At 52.9% G+C, this 14,759-nt stretch overlaps 1 protein-coding gene across 4 annotated transcripts in view; it reads left to right on the forward strand.

Moving 5' to 3' along the window:
• The window catches only part of Gramd4 (GRAM domain containing 4), a 76,389-nt gene that overhangs the window by 47,364 nt on the left and 14,266 nt on the right, over positions 1 to 14,759 (forward strand). For all 4 annotated transcript variants that reach the window (XM_029548150.1, XM_029548149.1, XM_029548148.1 and 1 more), the window contains 2 exons: positions 11,726 to 11,846; positions 13,765 to 13,838. In XM_029548150.1, coding sequence (XP_029404010.1) covers positions 11,726 to 11,846; positions 13,765 to 13,838 — 195 coding nt within the window. The remainder of the gene's footprint in view (positions 1 to 11,725; positions 11,847 to 13,764; positions 13,839 to 14,759) is intronic.

Below are 14,759 nucleotides of genomic sequence, written 5' to 3' on the forward strand. Positions count from 1 at the left end.
CATTGAAGAGTACAGATGTTCCCAGGAGAAAAAAAACGACACGGGATGAAGAAGGTACAGTTGAAGTGTGCCTTAGTCCCACCCAGCCAGAGGCAGGGGCCTAAGCCTGTTAAAGACCGTAAGTGAGTAATTGGTGTTCCTGTCCAGCAAGTCTGAGGTGCTCGTTAGTGGATTATTGCTCGGGAGACCCGAACACATTCAATTCCAAGGCCTATAACTGAGCGTGCATTTATTGATTGCTTGCTGTATGTGGGCTCCGAAAAGTGAGATTGCCCATGCTGTAAGGCACACACACAGCCTCTACAGCTTGGCATGGGGTTGGCTTTTGGAGGGGAAAGTGCACCAGGAGCCTCCTGGTTGATGGTTGTTAGGCCGGGCTGTAGAGCTTTGGATGGATAGAGGGCCCTTCTGAGGTGACACCTCTACAGTGTAACTTCTGCTGCCACCTCCCTGGTCAGTCTAGAGAAGACTCCCCTAGGGGTTGTGTCTTGTCTCCAGCTTCTGACACCTGTGCAGTGGTGTGAGTGGATTCCCAGTGGAGGCAGCCAGTGGATAGCAGTGGTTCCTGAAGTATGTGACTCAGGGGGAGGAGGCCTTTGCTCCAAACCCCTGACACTCCTAGAAGTCCCTCCCCTTAATGCTCAACACGTGTCTCTCTGTGTGTGTGGGGGGGTGTTGAATGGCTGATCCTCTCTCTGTGGGAAGACTTCTGGAAGAAGTACAGATTCAGAAAAAAACAAAACATGACCTTGTGACACAGGTTAGCCTGGGGTGATTGATCTAGGTGATCAGAGGTGAGCAAGATCGCCTCACTATCAGTCTCTGGAAAGCAGAAGGCCAGGAGCCGCCAGTGTGCCTCCAGGGTTCTAAAGAGTCGAGGCAGTCCAGAGACCGGCTAGAGACAGCTAGGTGTGTTATTGACAAATGCGCCTGGACCCACTCCTCCCAACCTAGGCCTGCAGATGTCTTGTTGGGGTCCTGGCCTCCTAACTCTGCCGCCTCCTTTATGTTAAGTGCTGTGGAGCTCAAAGATAAACCCCAGGGGCAGAGCCTGGGTGGGTTTGCTTCCGACCCTGGTGTGAAGCTGGTGGGGGGTGGGGTGGGGAAGGGGTCAGAGAAGAAGTAAGGACGGAAGCCTGAGATGAGCTCAACAAGGGTCCTATGGGGATTTTTCCAGGAAAAAGATGAAATTGGCCCCTAAAAAATTAAACCTCTGGCCCATTAGGCCCAAGGTTTCATATTTCTGTGTCTGAGGGGTGTGGATTCGTGATAGAGTTATTTTCTAGCATGTGTGAGACCCTAGGATCTATACCCAGTATCAGGGTGGGGAGGAGCCCCAAACCTTTGCTTTTCTACATCATTTCTGTTGTCCAGTAAAATATACTCTTGAAGACTTCATTGCAGATGAGATATTTGTCCCTAAGACTTGGCATTGCCCAGGATATACGTTCTTTGAGCACAGAGGCTGAGCCCACTCACTAAACCCCTGGCCTGCCTATAGCTCAAACTTCAGAGGAAAAACTCAACTCCTCGGATGCTGGCTCTGGTGCTGCTCCAGGGACCAGGGCTCCTGCAGTGTTGGGGTGAGATGGTGAAGTCAGGGGTTGACATGTTCATCCGCTGCATCATGCTGATGGCTGGTGGCTCCATGGTTGCTGGCCTGGCAGGACACCTTGGGCAATGACAATTGATTATCATGGGAGTGTTTCAATCAGGAGCCACCGTCCATCTCTGTGACCTCCGTGTGGACCCATAACCTGCCTCACAGGCACAGTATCAGCTTCCAGTTCCTCGAGAGGGTACCGTCTCATCCCCGCTTCTGGGTAGCATGTTGGAGGTCCTGTGTTCACAGCAGGGAGAGAAGGCATTGGGCCAGCGGCCATCTCTCCTCCGCTGCTCCCAGTGGTCCCCTGTGGGAAGCCTCCTATAGCCGAGACACTGTCCAGGGGTATGTGGAGTGTGTTGTACAGCCCCGAGAGGGCAGTGCAATCACCTGTCTATGTTGGCATACACCAGCTGGGTCTTATGGGAGGGAGAGAGGCCAGCTGCCGCCTCACCTGTATGGCTGCAGAGCCTGGCAGCTGCAGGGGGCTCAGTACACATCTGGGTGAGTGGCTGGATGACTCAGCAGACCGCTATACCAGACAGAGGTGAGCACATAGATAATAGGACGAGTGGATAGATGAATGGTCGGAGTGCTACCCCGCACCCAGGCACGCCTCTCTGCACATCCTTGGGGGTCTTACTAGGCCCCACCTGAAGACATTCTCCAGCCGTGTCCTCCTTTGTTTTATATCTGGTGTTTGGTCCCAGGCACGGTGTCTCCTTACCAATCTATACCCCCTAGCATGTGCACTGAATATGAATCTCTGGGGCTCACCTCACCTTGGTGGTGGCAGGGGGTTCCTGCCTCCCTTCCCGGTACCTGGTACCTGGCAGGTGCCGGGTGTCTGGCTGTAAGCTTAATGCTTTGAGAAAGTTTGGCTGCCGGTGCATGGCTGGAGGGACATGTCCAGAAGATAGGGAGTGGATAGAGCAGACACCGAGAAAAATCGTGTGTACGGTATTTTTTTTTTTTTTTTTTTTTTTTGCCTACATGTATAATATATTCATGCACCACATTTGCGCCTGGTGCCCATGGTGGCCTGAAGAGGGCACTGAATCCCTGAAACTGAAGTTGCAGACAGCTGTGAGCTGTGTTTGTTGGGACTTGAACCTAGATCCTCTGGAGAAATAGCCGCCAGTGCTCTTATCCAGACCTTTCTAAAAGACAAGGCCTTGCTCCCTCCAAAGGATGAGTCACCTCCAGCCCCTGTCTTCTCCTTCCAGACCCCGAGGGCGGAGACTTTTGAATAACCACATCTCTCCGCCCAGAGCTTGCCAGGGCCTAGAAGTCTGGCCCTTGAGCATTGGAGGCAGCAACTTGCCACCGCCCCCTTCCCTCCCTCTCCCCCGGTTCATACTGAAGAGCCCTGTTGGGCCTGGAAAGCCAGCTATTCTGAGCAGTAGTTCTGTCTGGAATCTCATTTCTTTTTCTTCTTTCTTTCTCTTCCCCCCCTTCCTTCCTGTCTGTCTGTCTATCTATTTGCACACAAATCTCAGGACACCGCTCTCGTCCCATAACTGACTTCCTAAACCCAGAATACCAAGCCCGGCCGCAGCCTGTCATGTTAGAATGCTAACCGTCCAGAACTTGGCCGCCTGCTACCTGATTGTGAAGGAGCATTCAGCCTGGTGTTGACAGTTCATCATGCTGTAAATGTCACTTCTGTGCAGAGCAGTGAATAACACGGCGATAAGTGAGCCCTAGGAGAGTGCACAGGCTGTGGGGGACATGGAGGGGACAGCACCCTTTGAGTGGAGTGGCCAGAGAGGAGCATCATACAATGCCCTTCTCTAGGGCTGAAGGTGAACGGATGTCCTGAACTCAGGAAGTGACTGGGCATCTCCACTGGGGAGAACAAGTTATTGTCTTTTCGAAAGATCCTTAAGGGTAACAGGAAGGGAAACGGGGCTGGTAAAAACCTGTTCAGGTGCCCAGTTGTGCAGCCCAGCCTGGCCGGGGCAGCTTTCTTTTCCCCTCCCGGTGGCTTCCATGTGTGTGTGTGTGTGTGCGCGCGCGCGCGCGCGCATGCATACATGCACACGCACTCCAGCTGGGTAGAGAGAAATTTTATTTAAAGCTTATCATTTGATTCTGCCCCCTCCCCCTCTGGCTAGGCCTGTTGCATCTTGTGCCAAAGGGATTCCTGCTTGAGAGATCTGCTTTTGCAAATTTAAAAATAGCTTTGAAGTTGTTTTCTTTCCCTGCGGGCCGGGAGCCATGGAGGCTGCGCAGCCTGGGCCGATCATGCCTGTGGGCTGAATTATCTCCTCTGTGTCCCCTTGAATCAGCATACTGAGGAGAGAAGAATGGGCGTCTTGGGGGTCGAGGGTCCATGAATTGTGCCCGCCACCTTCCAGAACCTTGGAGAGGCTAATGCCTGGAGCAGGTGGGTGAGCAGGTGGCCCAACTGTACCAGTCTCCCACAGCCTCTGTCGTGTGTGTTCTGTGAGGAATCCTTTGCTGTACCAGCTCCCTCAGGCAGGCTTCATGGGCTCCCACTCTCGAGTTGGTTTTGCCTCTTTGCTTTGGAGATACCCGGCAGTCTCCAAATGGGGCTTGGGTATGAGGGCCAGAATCTCTTCCTTCTTAGGGTGCCCGAAGGTCGCGCTCATAGGTGACCTGGTATTCTCAGACCTATGCAGATGTAAAGGTATACCTAGTCACAGAAATAGCTCCCTGGCTTTCTCTCTCTACCACATTCATTTTGCTGCCTCAACACCTCCTATGTGGGTAGGGATGGGGTAGACCTTGTCCCTCGGGGACCGTCTTGGCTCCCTCTGGTGCTGCTGTGCACCTGAGTCATCTCGCTTATCTTCCTGGTAGTTGGTTTGCTCGTCTGCTTAAATGAATAACACAGTGACAACATGAGTGTCCTGTGAGCAGAAGCCTAGAATGGAGCTTCTAATTTGTGATATTGAACTCTTCTTTCAAGGTACACCCTGGAGACTTAGTTTCAGGGACCATCCCATTTTCAGCGGACATCCCCACCTTCCTGACCTTCTGCAGGGGCTCTGTGGCCATCCCTGCTGTGTCACCAGGCCAGCTAAGTGCCTAGAGTCGGTTATGGCCAGCCCTGGGCCTTGTAAAAACCCTGACCTAGGAGCTGTGCCACAGCATTAGTGGCATGTGATACATAGCCTCATAGCTCTGCAGCATTGACTCTGTGGTCTAATGGGCTAGGCTATGGCTTTTGCCTAAATCTTCACTTGTGACTTAGACACTCACAGGCCCCAGATGGCTTCCTCGCTTGACTGAGCCTGTAAGATCCCCACATGTGGAAACAGGGCTCTGAGCTTGTATCTGTCTTTGTCCTCAGACTGAGGGCACAGGAGAGCAGGTATCTTTCTGCTGTGCAGCTCAGGATTGTGTGAGCATATTATAGAATGGCACACCTGTTGCCTCTGGCAACAAGCTGTTCATTGGTTCCTTTCTCAAAACTACTGGGTTTTGAGAAAGTCTATGTAAGCATTTATTGCCTGACCTGCCTCAGTGGGTTGATGGGGAGTCCTGCTTCTGTGTTGGGGGACATAATTGGAGATAACAAGAGAGTGAGGTGGGAGGGGAAGACCCTACCAGCTGAGGTGAGGGTGGGGTCCCTGTACCCAGGAAGGCCAGTATGCCCATCAGAGAAGGGCTTCTTGTTTTGTGATGCTCAGGGGAGCCTCAAGGCTAGAAAGTGCTCTGTGGGCCTCTGTCTATTGGGGGGCTCCTTTGTCCTGTCTGTTATTATCTCAGGGTAAAACATGGTAGGTAGAATCTCAATTTCCCCAAGAGTGTTTACCCCTTAATCCCTGGAACCATTCCTTGGCAGATATGATAGAGTTGTCAGCCTGAGGTGAGAAGATCCAAGATTATCTATGGGTGCAAAGCAATCTCAAGGAGGAGGCTGGTGGGTCAGGTGGAGTTGGGAAGGATGGAGGTAGGTCAGCATGACGTCATTGCTCTTTGGGAGTCACCAGCCAAACAGAGCATGTTCCTCAGGATGCTGGAAAGGATGCTGTATACTCAGTCTTCCCACCAGCCTCCAAATAAAACTTGCCCATTAACACCTCTATTCTATCAAGCCCAGAACACCTGTTTGATCTCTGGACCTTTTAAAACCGTAAGATAGTGTCTTCGTTTTTACTGTTATGAACAGAAACCATGACCAAGGTAACTCTTTTGTTTGTTTGTTGTTGTTTTTCAAGATAGGGTTTCTCTGTGTAGCTCTGGCTGCCCTAGAACTCACTCTGTAGACCAGGCTAGCCTTGAACTCAGAAATCCACCTGCCTCTGCCTCCCAAGTGCTGGGATTAAAGGTGTGTACCATCACTGCCCAGCTCCAGGGCAACTCTTAAAAGGACAACATTTAATTGGGGCTGGCTTACAGGTTCAGAGGTTTTGTCTATTGTCATCAAAGTAGAAGCATGGCAGCATCCAGGCAGGCATGGTGCTGGAGGAGCTGAGAGTTCTACATCTTCATCTAAAGGCTGCTAGCAGAATACTGGCATCCAGGCAGCTAGGATAAGGGTCTTATAGCTCACACCCACAGTGATACACCTACTCCAACAGAGTCACACCTTCTAATAGTGCCACTCCCTGGACCAAGCATATACGAACCATCACAGATAGTGACTATTGTCTAAATCAGAATGTAATATTTGTGGCCACAAGAAGCTAGTTTGTAGATATTCAAGGGGCTCCATCATCCTACCCTTCGCCCCATGAGAGACCCCATCATCAGCCTCTGTGAACAATGGGGGTTATATTAGAGACTCAGGTGACCCTCCCCTAAGTCATAGCAGTGACAGGCTTACAGTATGGGGGAATCCAAAGTTCTAGGGCAGAAAGCTGGGACTGCTAACAGGCCACACTCAGATGTCAAGACAGAGACTCCTGAGATGGAAGGGGGTTGCTGTGGGCCTCCTGACTCCATTCCGTGGGGAGGCTGGGTGAAGATGGCCTTAGAGGCGGCCAGCTCAGCGCTTTCTGTTTGGCAGGCAGTCAGCCTTTCGCTCTGGCTCCTCCTCTGAGGGAGGGGCAGGAAAAACCAATGACTAGGGTTTGTGTCGCTTTTGTTCTGTGGAACGACAGGATGGGGCACTGCAGTGCGGCTGACCTAAATGTGTCACCGTGGGATGGAAGCTGGCCCACATTACCGAGACACACACTGGGGTTCATCATTTCAGTTTCAGAGAGAGGGCCTTGCAGGGAGCCATTAGCTAGGGGAGAAAGAGTTCACGGGAAGAAAGGCTCAGAAATCCCACTGGTTTTTATATGCCTAGTTCTCTCTGCGCCGCCAGGAAAAGGTGCAAAACCTCTGGGGCTCTGCTGGGGACAGACAGGCTGACTCACTAAATTGGCCTGGACCTGCCCCTGCAGCTGAGCCCCTAATGGCTGGGGAGGGCAGGTAATGTGGAGAGCTGGGCTGCAGAGGCACACCATAGAAGAAGCAATTGTACTGTGGCAGGACTGTGAGCTTCCTGCCCTAGGGGGTCCTGGGAGGGGCTAGAGGTATTTGTCAAGGAGACACACTCCTCCAAGGGGGCCGGCACACGTGCCCTTTCCACACACCGGAGAGAACGTTGTATGCACCCTGCTCACCTGGGGGAAGGGAGCTCTGCGCCCACATCTGCATCAGCAATGCTGCTACCCCGCTGTTGGCTAATCATCCGCAGTGAATGGAACACGGCAGCGATGAGCTTTCTGATACAGTGACACCAGGAAGACACATCCATTCAAGGGAGGCCAATTAAGGAAAGCCCAATTTCCTGTTCCTGGCTGAGCCGCTTGCGCTGTAAAGATAGAGAAGAATTGCTTTGATCCGTCATAAGGGCTGGGATCCAAGAGACCTCATGGGGGCGGGGGTGAGGTCAGATGACCAGGCAGGAAAGTATGCGACCCCCAGCCTCAGCCCTCCTCCCTCAGACTTCCTCCAGCAATACCTACAACGTAAGGTTTCTTAGCTCTGTTTATCCGTGGTGTAAGCATTGCCGTATAGAGACAGAAGATGGAAGATAGAGACCCTCCAGGCCGCGTCTGCTCATACATCCGGTTCTTTTTTAATATTTTAAAGATTCATGTATTATTTTTATATGTACTTGTGCTGGATAGTTCTATGTCAACTTGATGAACATCAGTTAAGAAAATGCCTCCATAAGATCCAGCTGTAGGACATTTTCATAATTAGTTTGATGCGGGCAGGCCCAGTCCATTGTGGGTGGTGGTGCCCTCCCTGGACTGGTGGTCCTGAGTTCTATAAGAAAGCAGGCTGAGCAAACCATGGGGAACAAACCAGTAAGCAGCAGCCCTCCATGGCCTCTGCCTGAGCTCCTGTCCCGACTTCCTGCAGTGGTGGACCACCATGTGGGAGTGTAAGCCAAATAAACCCTTTCCTCCCCAACTTGCATTTGGTCATAGTTTTTCATCACAGCGACAGAAACCCTGACTGAGACAGTACTTGTGTGCCCATGTGAGTTTATGTGCACTAACATGAGTGCAGGTGCCCACAGAAGCAGAAGGCATCATGTCCCCTGGAACTGGAGTTATTTATGGGTTGTTGTGAGCAGCTGTCTGAGGTGGGTGCTGGGAATTGAACCTAGGTCCTTTACATGAGCAGTGTGTACTCTTAACCGCTGAGCCATCTCTCCAGGTCTCCTACTCCTTTAAAAAAAAAAAAAAAAAAAAGATATATTTCTACACCTGGTTCTTGAGCTGGCCATGGGCAGCTGCCTTACGTGCGTGCCTGATTAACTGCCCTGAGAACGTGGCTGAACCAGGAAGAAGGGTACCTTTGGGAGAAAGCTCACTGGTCATCCTAGTGGAGGATGCCAGATGGTTGATCTATCCACCTGCTCATTTGCTGAATCCTGATAGCTCTTCTACTGTACCTATCCCACTGTACCTATCCCACTGTACCTATCCCACTGTACCTGTCCCACTGTACCTGTCCCACTGTACCTGTCCCACTGTACCTGTCCCACTGTACCTATCCCACTGTACCTGTCCCACTGTACCTATCCCACTGTACCTGTCCCACTGTACCTATCCCACTATACCCATCCCAGGCCATAGGTCGGGCCAGGTCCCTGAGATTTGGGTCCTGTGGAGGGAGGCTTCTGGCCTGTCGGTCTCAAGTGATCATACAGTCTCCATGTTGTTAAGAGGACCAGCTTGGGCTAGAGAGATGGCTCAGTGGTTAAGAGCGCCAACTGCTTTTCTGAAGGTCCTGAGTTCAAATCCCGGCAACCACATGGTGGTTCACAGCCATCCATAATGAGATCTGAAGCCCTCTTCTGATGTATCTGAAGACAGGTACAGTGTACTTACATAAAACCATAAATACATCTTTAGAAAAAAAAGGACCATGTTGTCTTAGCTTTCATCCATCCCGTGACCCTCTCAGGTCTCCCCCAGCATTATAGGCAAGGTTCTGCCCACTGGGGGATCCAGACTAGGCAAAGGCATCTAGCATCTAGGCTTACCCAATGGGTCCATTCATTTGCTTGAGGCTGCTCTCCAGGCCCCCACCCCCACCCCCAGAAGTCTGCTCTGGGCAGTATATTCTCCCCAGTTAGTGTCCCAGGAACTTTGACAGGCTAAGGCATAGGAACTCAGCGAGTATCTACCAGTGAAACTGTGTGTAACTAGGTCCTCACGACAGTGCCAGGCAGCACTGGGGGAATAGAGGCAGCCTTTACCTCACAGTCAGGATTAGCAATAGGGTGGGTGGGATGCCCTATGGTGTCTAGGACTCATGGGCTGAGGACCCCAAAAGTCCAGGGCCCTCTGCTGCCTCTGCTTGGACTTCCTGACAGGAGGGGCATGGCCAACAGTTGTCACAGGCACCCTGATTCCTCTGGGTCAGTGTCCCCAGGAATCCCAGTATGCTTGATGTCTAGGACCGGGCAGTGCTGTATACATACACCCATGTTTGATTCTATGTCCCCATGTTCCAAGAGGTGACTAAGACAGGAAAGGAAGCCACTGAGTCGCCCATCCAATCCAGAGAGGCTCCAGGCTGCCGTGGCCTCACCTTGCTCACCAGCAAGGAGTAGCCTCCTCTCCCTGGGACTCTTTAGCCGCATGGCCCGGCTCAGAGGCTGGAGAAAATAACTTTGTTCCCTTGTCTCGGAACAGCACAGGGCACAAAGCTTGTCTTTTCCGGCAGAGATTTCCCTCCCCAGGGCTCAGCTCACCAATCCCAGGACTGGGGTGCTCTGTGTGATTGAAACCAATATTGACCCAGTAACTTAACCAGCAGCCAACACAGGCCGCAACTGCGGTGGACTTCTGCACAGACAGTCCTTAGATCACATCCAGACAGGCTACTGCTATCCAGGAAGCCGGGTTCAGGACACACAGACATGCTCTGACCTTGGCCCTGTGGTTATCATGACTTTGTACGTGCCTGAGCCTTTGGAAGCCAGATAGGGCTAGGCGTGGTCACTGACCCTGCTTCCACAGGATGCTCCTTAGAAGTGACTTCCACATCATCCCAGGAAGACTAAACTCCATGTGAGACATTCCTGTCCTCTGTGATAGGAACACTGTGTCCTGGTTGTCCCCTTGTCAGCATTGGCAGAGTCGGAGTCCGTGACAAGCTGTCTAGGGGACTATCCTTACCCAGTGTTTCCCGTGGCTCTGGAAATAGCTGGGGGCTGGGCGTGTCCTGAGGTTTGAGCTACCCTGACCCTTGCTGATCCCTTCCTTGCTGTGAACCTTCCTCACGGACAGCTCTAGGTGCTGAGAGCCCAGGGCAGGCTGCAGCTCTGTGAGGTGACATAGCGACCTGTGATCTAGGGCGTCGGACCCCCGAGGAGGTTCCCTGCCAAGCTGGGTTGGTCATTGCCATTGTGAGTGGGCAGAGCTGGGTCTCAGAGGGATAGCTCAGCTTGAGGTGGAATGTGATCCTGGCAGCTCTGTGAGAGACCCTGTCCATGGGGCTCTCCCACACCAAAGCCCACCACTGTGCTAGTTAGCAGCCAGGCCTGGATCCTGGGCTGCAGCTATAAGCAAGCCTTATTGCTCGATCTAACTACCTGGGCTGACATCCCCAGATGGTCTTTGCTGGCATAATCACCTACTTCCATCCCCATTTGCTCATTCCCAGTAACAGTGGGCGAGCCCCCTAAGGCTCTCAGGTAGCCTTCACTTATCTTCCGACCCCCCAGCCCACCATCTGCCACCCTGTCCTTCTCTGCCCAAGCCCTACCCTTATTACCCCTAGAGGGCTGTTTCTGTTCCTGACTGCCTTCCTGCTGGGTTCAAGACTGGCCAGGCCAGGGCTGAGAATTGTCACTCAAGACTCCCTTCTGGCTCAGCCTTAGCTGTCTGTCGGGGACCACGGGGGAACCGAGCACAAAAAAGCAATGTGTTGAGGGTGGTGGCCCTTCACCATCCCACCCTACCTGGTGCTGAGTGTAATGGAAGTATCAAGATAAAGGGACCCCTCTTCTCATATCAGTATATAAAAAGTAGAAGGGACAAACCTCTTGTTGTAGGGTTGTGACATGCGTGAGTTCTCTCAGAACAAAGGGCAGTCTTCAACAACTTTGACCTTAGACTTCCATGTCTGCAGTTTTAGGCCACTGCCCTCCTCTGTCAGTTTCCTGGCTTCCTCTACCCTCTGAGCTGCCAGGTTTTCTGCCTGAGGCCCCTCCCCCGCCATCTGCAGTCTGGCTCAGAAGTTTCATCTAGAGCTCAACTCTGAGCTGACCATCATGGGGGTCTTTCCAGGGATACCACACCTGTTCCCAGACTCTCCGAAGCTCCCCTGTATTGAGGTGGCCTGAGGGCTGCTGGCTCGACTCTCTTCTGCTGCTGGCACCTCCCGGAGCCTTTAGCCTTTCTGTCCCAGTCCTGCTGACTGAATCGATGGTGGTGTGTGCCCCAGGGGGTGAAGAGCCCCCTCCCCCAGCGTATACCCCAGAGGAGGGCTCGGAGGAGCTGCTGACACTCTCACCAACCGCAGACAGGGACGAGACTGCCCCGTCAACTGAGCGCTCGGCAAACTTGAGAAAGTTCACGTGCTCGGGGACCCTTATGTATCAGGAACCTGTCCCCTGTTCTCAAGTTGGCTGCTATTGTCAGGGGGGACAGTGGGCGTTAAGTGCTGATCATCTGGCTCTCCTCTCCACAGAGGAGGAGCTCCGGAAGCTTCGAGAAGAGACCAACTCAGAGATGCTGCGGCAGGAGCTGGATCGGGAGCGGCAGCGCCGGATCGAACTGGAACAGAAAATGCAGGAGGTGCTCAAGGCCAGGTGACCCCCCACATTCATCTTTTCTTACCACTGTAGCGAGATCCCTGATGCTGGTACTTACAAAAGAACAAGGTTTCCTTAGCTCACAGCTCTGGAGCTTGAAGAACTCAGAGCTGGTGTGGATTCAGCCCTGGTGGGGGACTCATGGCGTATGGCATCGTGGTGAGAGAATATGGGGGAGAGAGGTTACAGTCTGCCGGAGGCAAGGCAGAGTCAAATGCATTTAATGACCCTTTGATGAGAACTAACAGAGGGTCCCTGAGAACTGCATTAATCCCTTCCCAAAGCTGCTCCTGGGACCTGAGATCCTTCTACCAGGCCTAACCCTTTAAAGGTCCCCCAACCCCCCCACCATCACTCCAAGAACTGAGCATCAAGCTACATTTAAACCACAGCGTTTACTGCATCCTCAGTGGGCAGGCTTTCCTGCACCCTCAGCTCAGATCCATGGTGTGGCCATGGGCTAAGAATGATGGGAACTAGGCCATCTGAGAAGACCTACTAAGTCCCTTAATGGACACAAAGTGAGTCATATTGCTGGCCAGATTGGACTCCCAGATTCGAGTCTTGCCTGAGCCTGTCCAAGCCACGGTGTGGAAAAGTGCCTTTCTTTCTGGGAGGTGAGCCCGGTATGGGTGATCTGTCACCAGCCAGACATAGGTAGAGAGCTGTGACCCAAAAGGGCCTCAAGTCAGCAGGTCACCTCATACCTTCCAGTCTTGACTAGAAGGTGCACCCTGACCCGTGGGCCCTGTCCCGACCCTGTTATTTATTTAGCCCCAGAGAGTTGGCTGGGTCCCTTGGGACCATCTGAGGACACTGACTCACTCCCCCACCCTGCCTTGTGTTTTCCTATGCTCCTCGCCCTTCCCCAGTGGCTACTTCACCCCTGCTCAGGCCCTGTGGCCTATACAGAGGCTTGGCCGCTTCTGCAGCTTCAAGGCAGGGTCCTGAGCTCCCCCACCCAGCACATGCACTCTATACTGACTCTGTAGAGTTCCCCACCAAGATCATGCCCTCATTGTCACATGCTTTCTCTGTGGGTGATGTTGCCACCCCGGCTTCTGTGGGGAGATGTTTACAGATAAGAGCTTCTCCTCGGGTGTGTATTCTAAACACTTAGTCCCCGGCACCTGCAACCCCCCTTTCTGACCACCCTCGAGAGCGTGGCTTCTACTTCTGCTGTCTCTGGTAGGAGGCGCACCAGTAAAGAGCATCGTACAAGCTATAAGCTATAAGGGCAAACTGTGGCTTATATAGTTCTAACTCTGGGTCCCTCTGCTCAGCAGCCATAGTGCCACTTGGAAGATGAGGCTGGGGGCCCAGGAACCCAGCTTTCTCACCTTAGCATTCACCACTCATACCCTAGGGCTAGGGCAAATGACTTCAGTAGTTTGGGACACCCACTTCCGTCTCCGGAATGCCCCAACTGGACCTTGCTCATGGGGTGTGACGGACAAAGAGACAAGACTCCAGCTGAAGGCAGAGTCTGTTAGGCCCAGAAAAGACTGCAATGACCATGAGCTGAGCTGGGGGCAGGGAGCCAGGGAGATGACTGGTATGAACCCAGCATAACTATATTGGAGTATCACCCTGCTTTGGCCTAATGTGGATAGAGAGGTGTGAGGGATTCTCATTCGTAAGCTATTTTCCCCCCTGAGCTTAAGGACGAAGCCAGCAGCTCTGTTAAAATTAATAGGAATGGTGAGAGCCTCTTGCTTATGAGACCTCACTTGCCTGTTGAAAATAGAGCGTGCACCCACGGGGAAGGCACCTTGGCGCTTGCTGGGCTCTGTCCTCAACAGCCCTCCAGCCTTCAGGGCTTCAGGAGCCGGCAGATCCCACCTGTCCCCGAAGTCCACTTCCACGTCCGGCTGCAGGCGTTTGCTTCATGAACTTTGCCTTTGTCCCGTTTAAGGTCCGAGGAGCAGCCGGCACAACCTCAGCAGCCACCAAAGGGACAGAGCCAGGCCAGCAATGGCACAGGCACAGGTAGGCTCCCTGGGAACGGATGGCTCTCTCCCTAGCCAGGGCTCTCCCATGTGGGACTCTCCTGCCATCAGAACTGGGTCACTGCCCTTACTGTGGCTCAAGTGAGGGGCTCTCATTTCCGCGCACAGACGTGACATGTTGTCTAGTTTTGCCAGGCCTCCTGAGAGGCACCAAAAGGCACATGCTGGTTATGCTACGTTGACCCGCTGACCTGCTCCCCGTGACTGGTCATCCCGTGTGGTCATTGAGTGGACTGTGGCAGGCAAGGAATGCCCTAACCTCCCAGGTAGGGAACAGCCTTTTCTTCCCTTGCTTCCTGCCTTAGCGCTCACATCCATCTGTGGCATACTAAAGCTTCTAAAGTTGCCCTTTAGAGGAGAAGGGAGCTCTATCCCCTGTGTACTTCCTGCAGCCCTGGCTGCACCCTCACAGACAGTGTCCGTCCAGCATAATGACCATTCACAAGGCTCTCCCTCCCTATGCCAGTAAGCCTGGCATAAGCTATGGCTTAGGTCATTGGCTCTGGGCTGCCAGCATCAGGAAGAGGCCCAGAAGAGGAGGCCTCTCCTAAGGTTCTCCCAGGTCCAGCCTCACTCCACCCACTGGCAACTAGCCCCAGTGCAGTTCTGGCAGCTGCATCCCCTGGGAGATGGCCTCCTCGGGCCATCCAGAGGATCCCTGGCCAGTTCCCAGGCTTAGATGGAGATCCCTTAGCTTGTGAATCTTGATCACCAGGCCAGGAGCAGCACAGAAGACTCCAAGACCCTAGTGCTTGGTGGCAGTAAGGGTTGAGAAGTTGGGGTCACCCAGCTCCTTACTCCTTCAAAGGGGCTGGGGACCCCTTGTCCCCTCATCAAGGTCAGGCCTATTTTTTTATTTTTTTTTTTATTTTTTTGTTTTTTCGAGACAGGGTTTCTCTGT

This window comes from Mus pahari, chromosome 17 (genome assembly GCF_900095145.1).
Source record: "Mus pahari chromosome 17, PAHARI_EIJ_v1.1, whole genome shotgun sequence".
Taxonomy (NCBI): domain Eukaryota; kingdom Metazoa; phylum Chordata; class Mammalia; order Rodentia; family Muridae; genus Mus; species Mus pahari.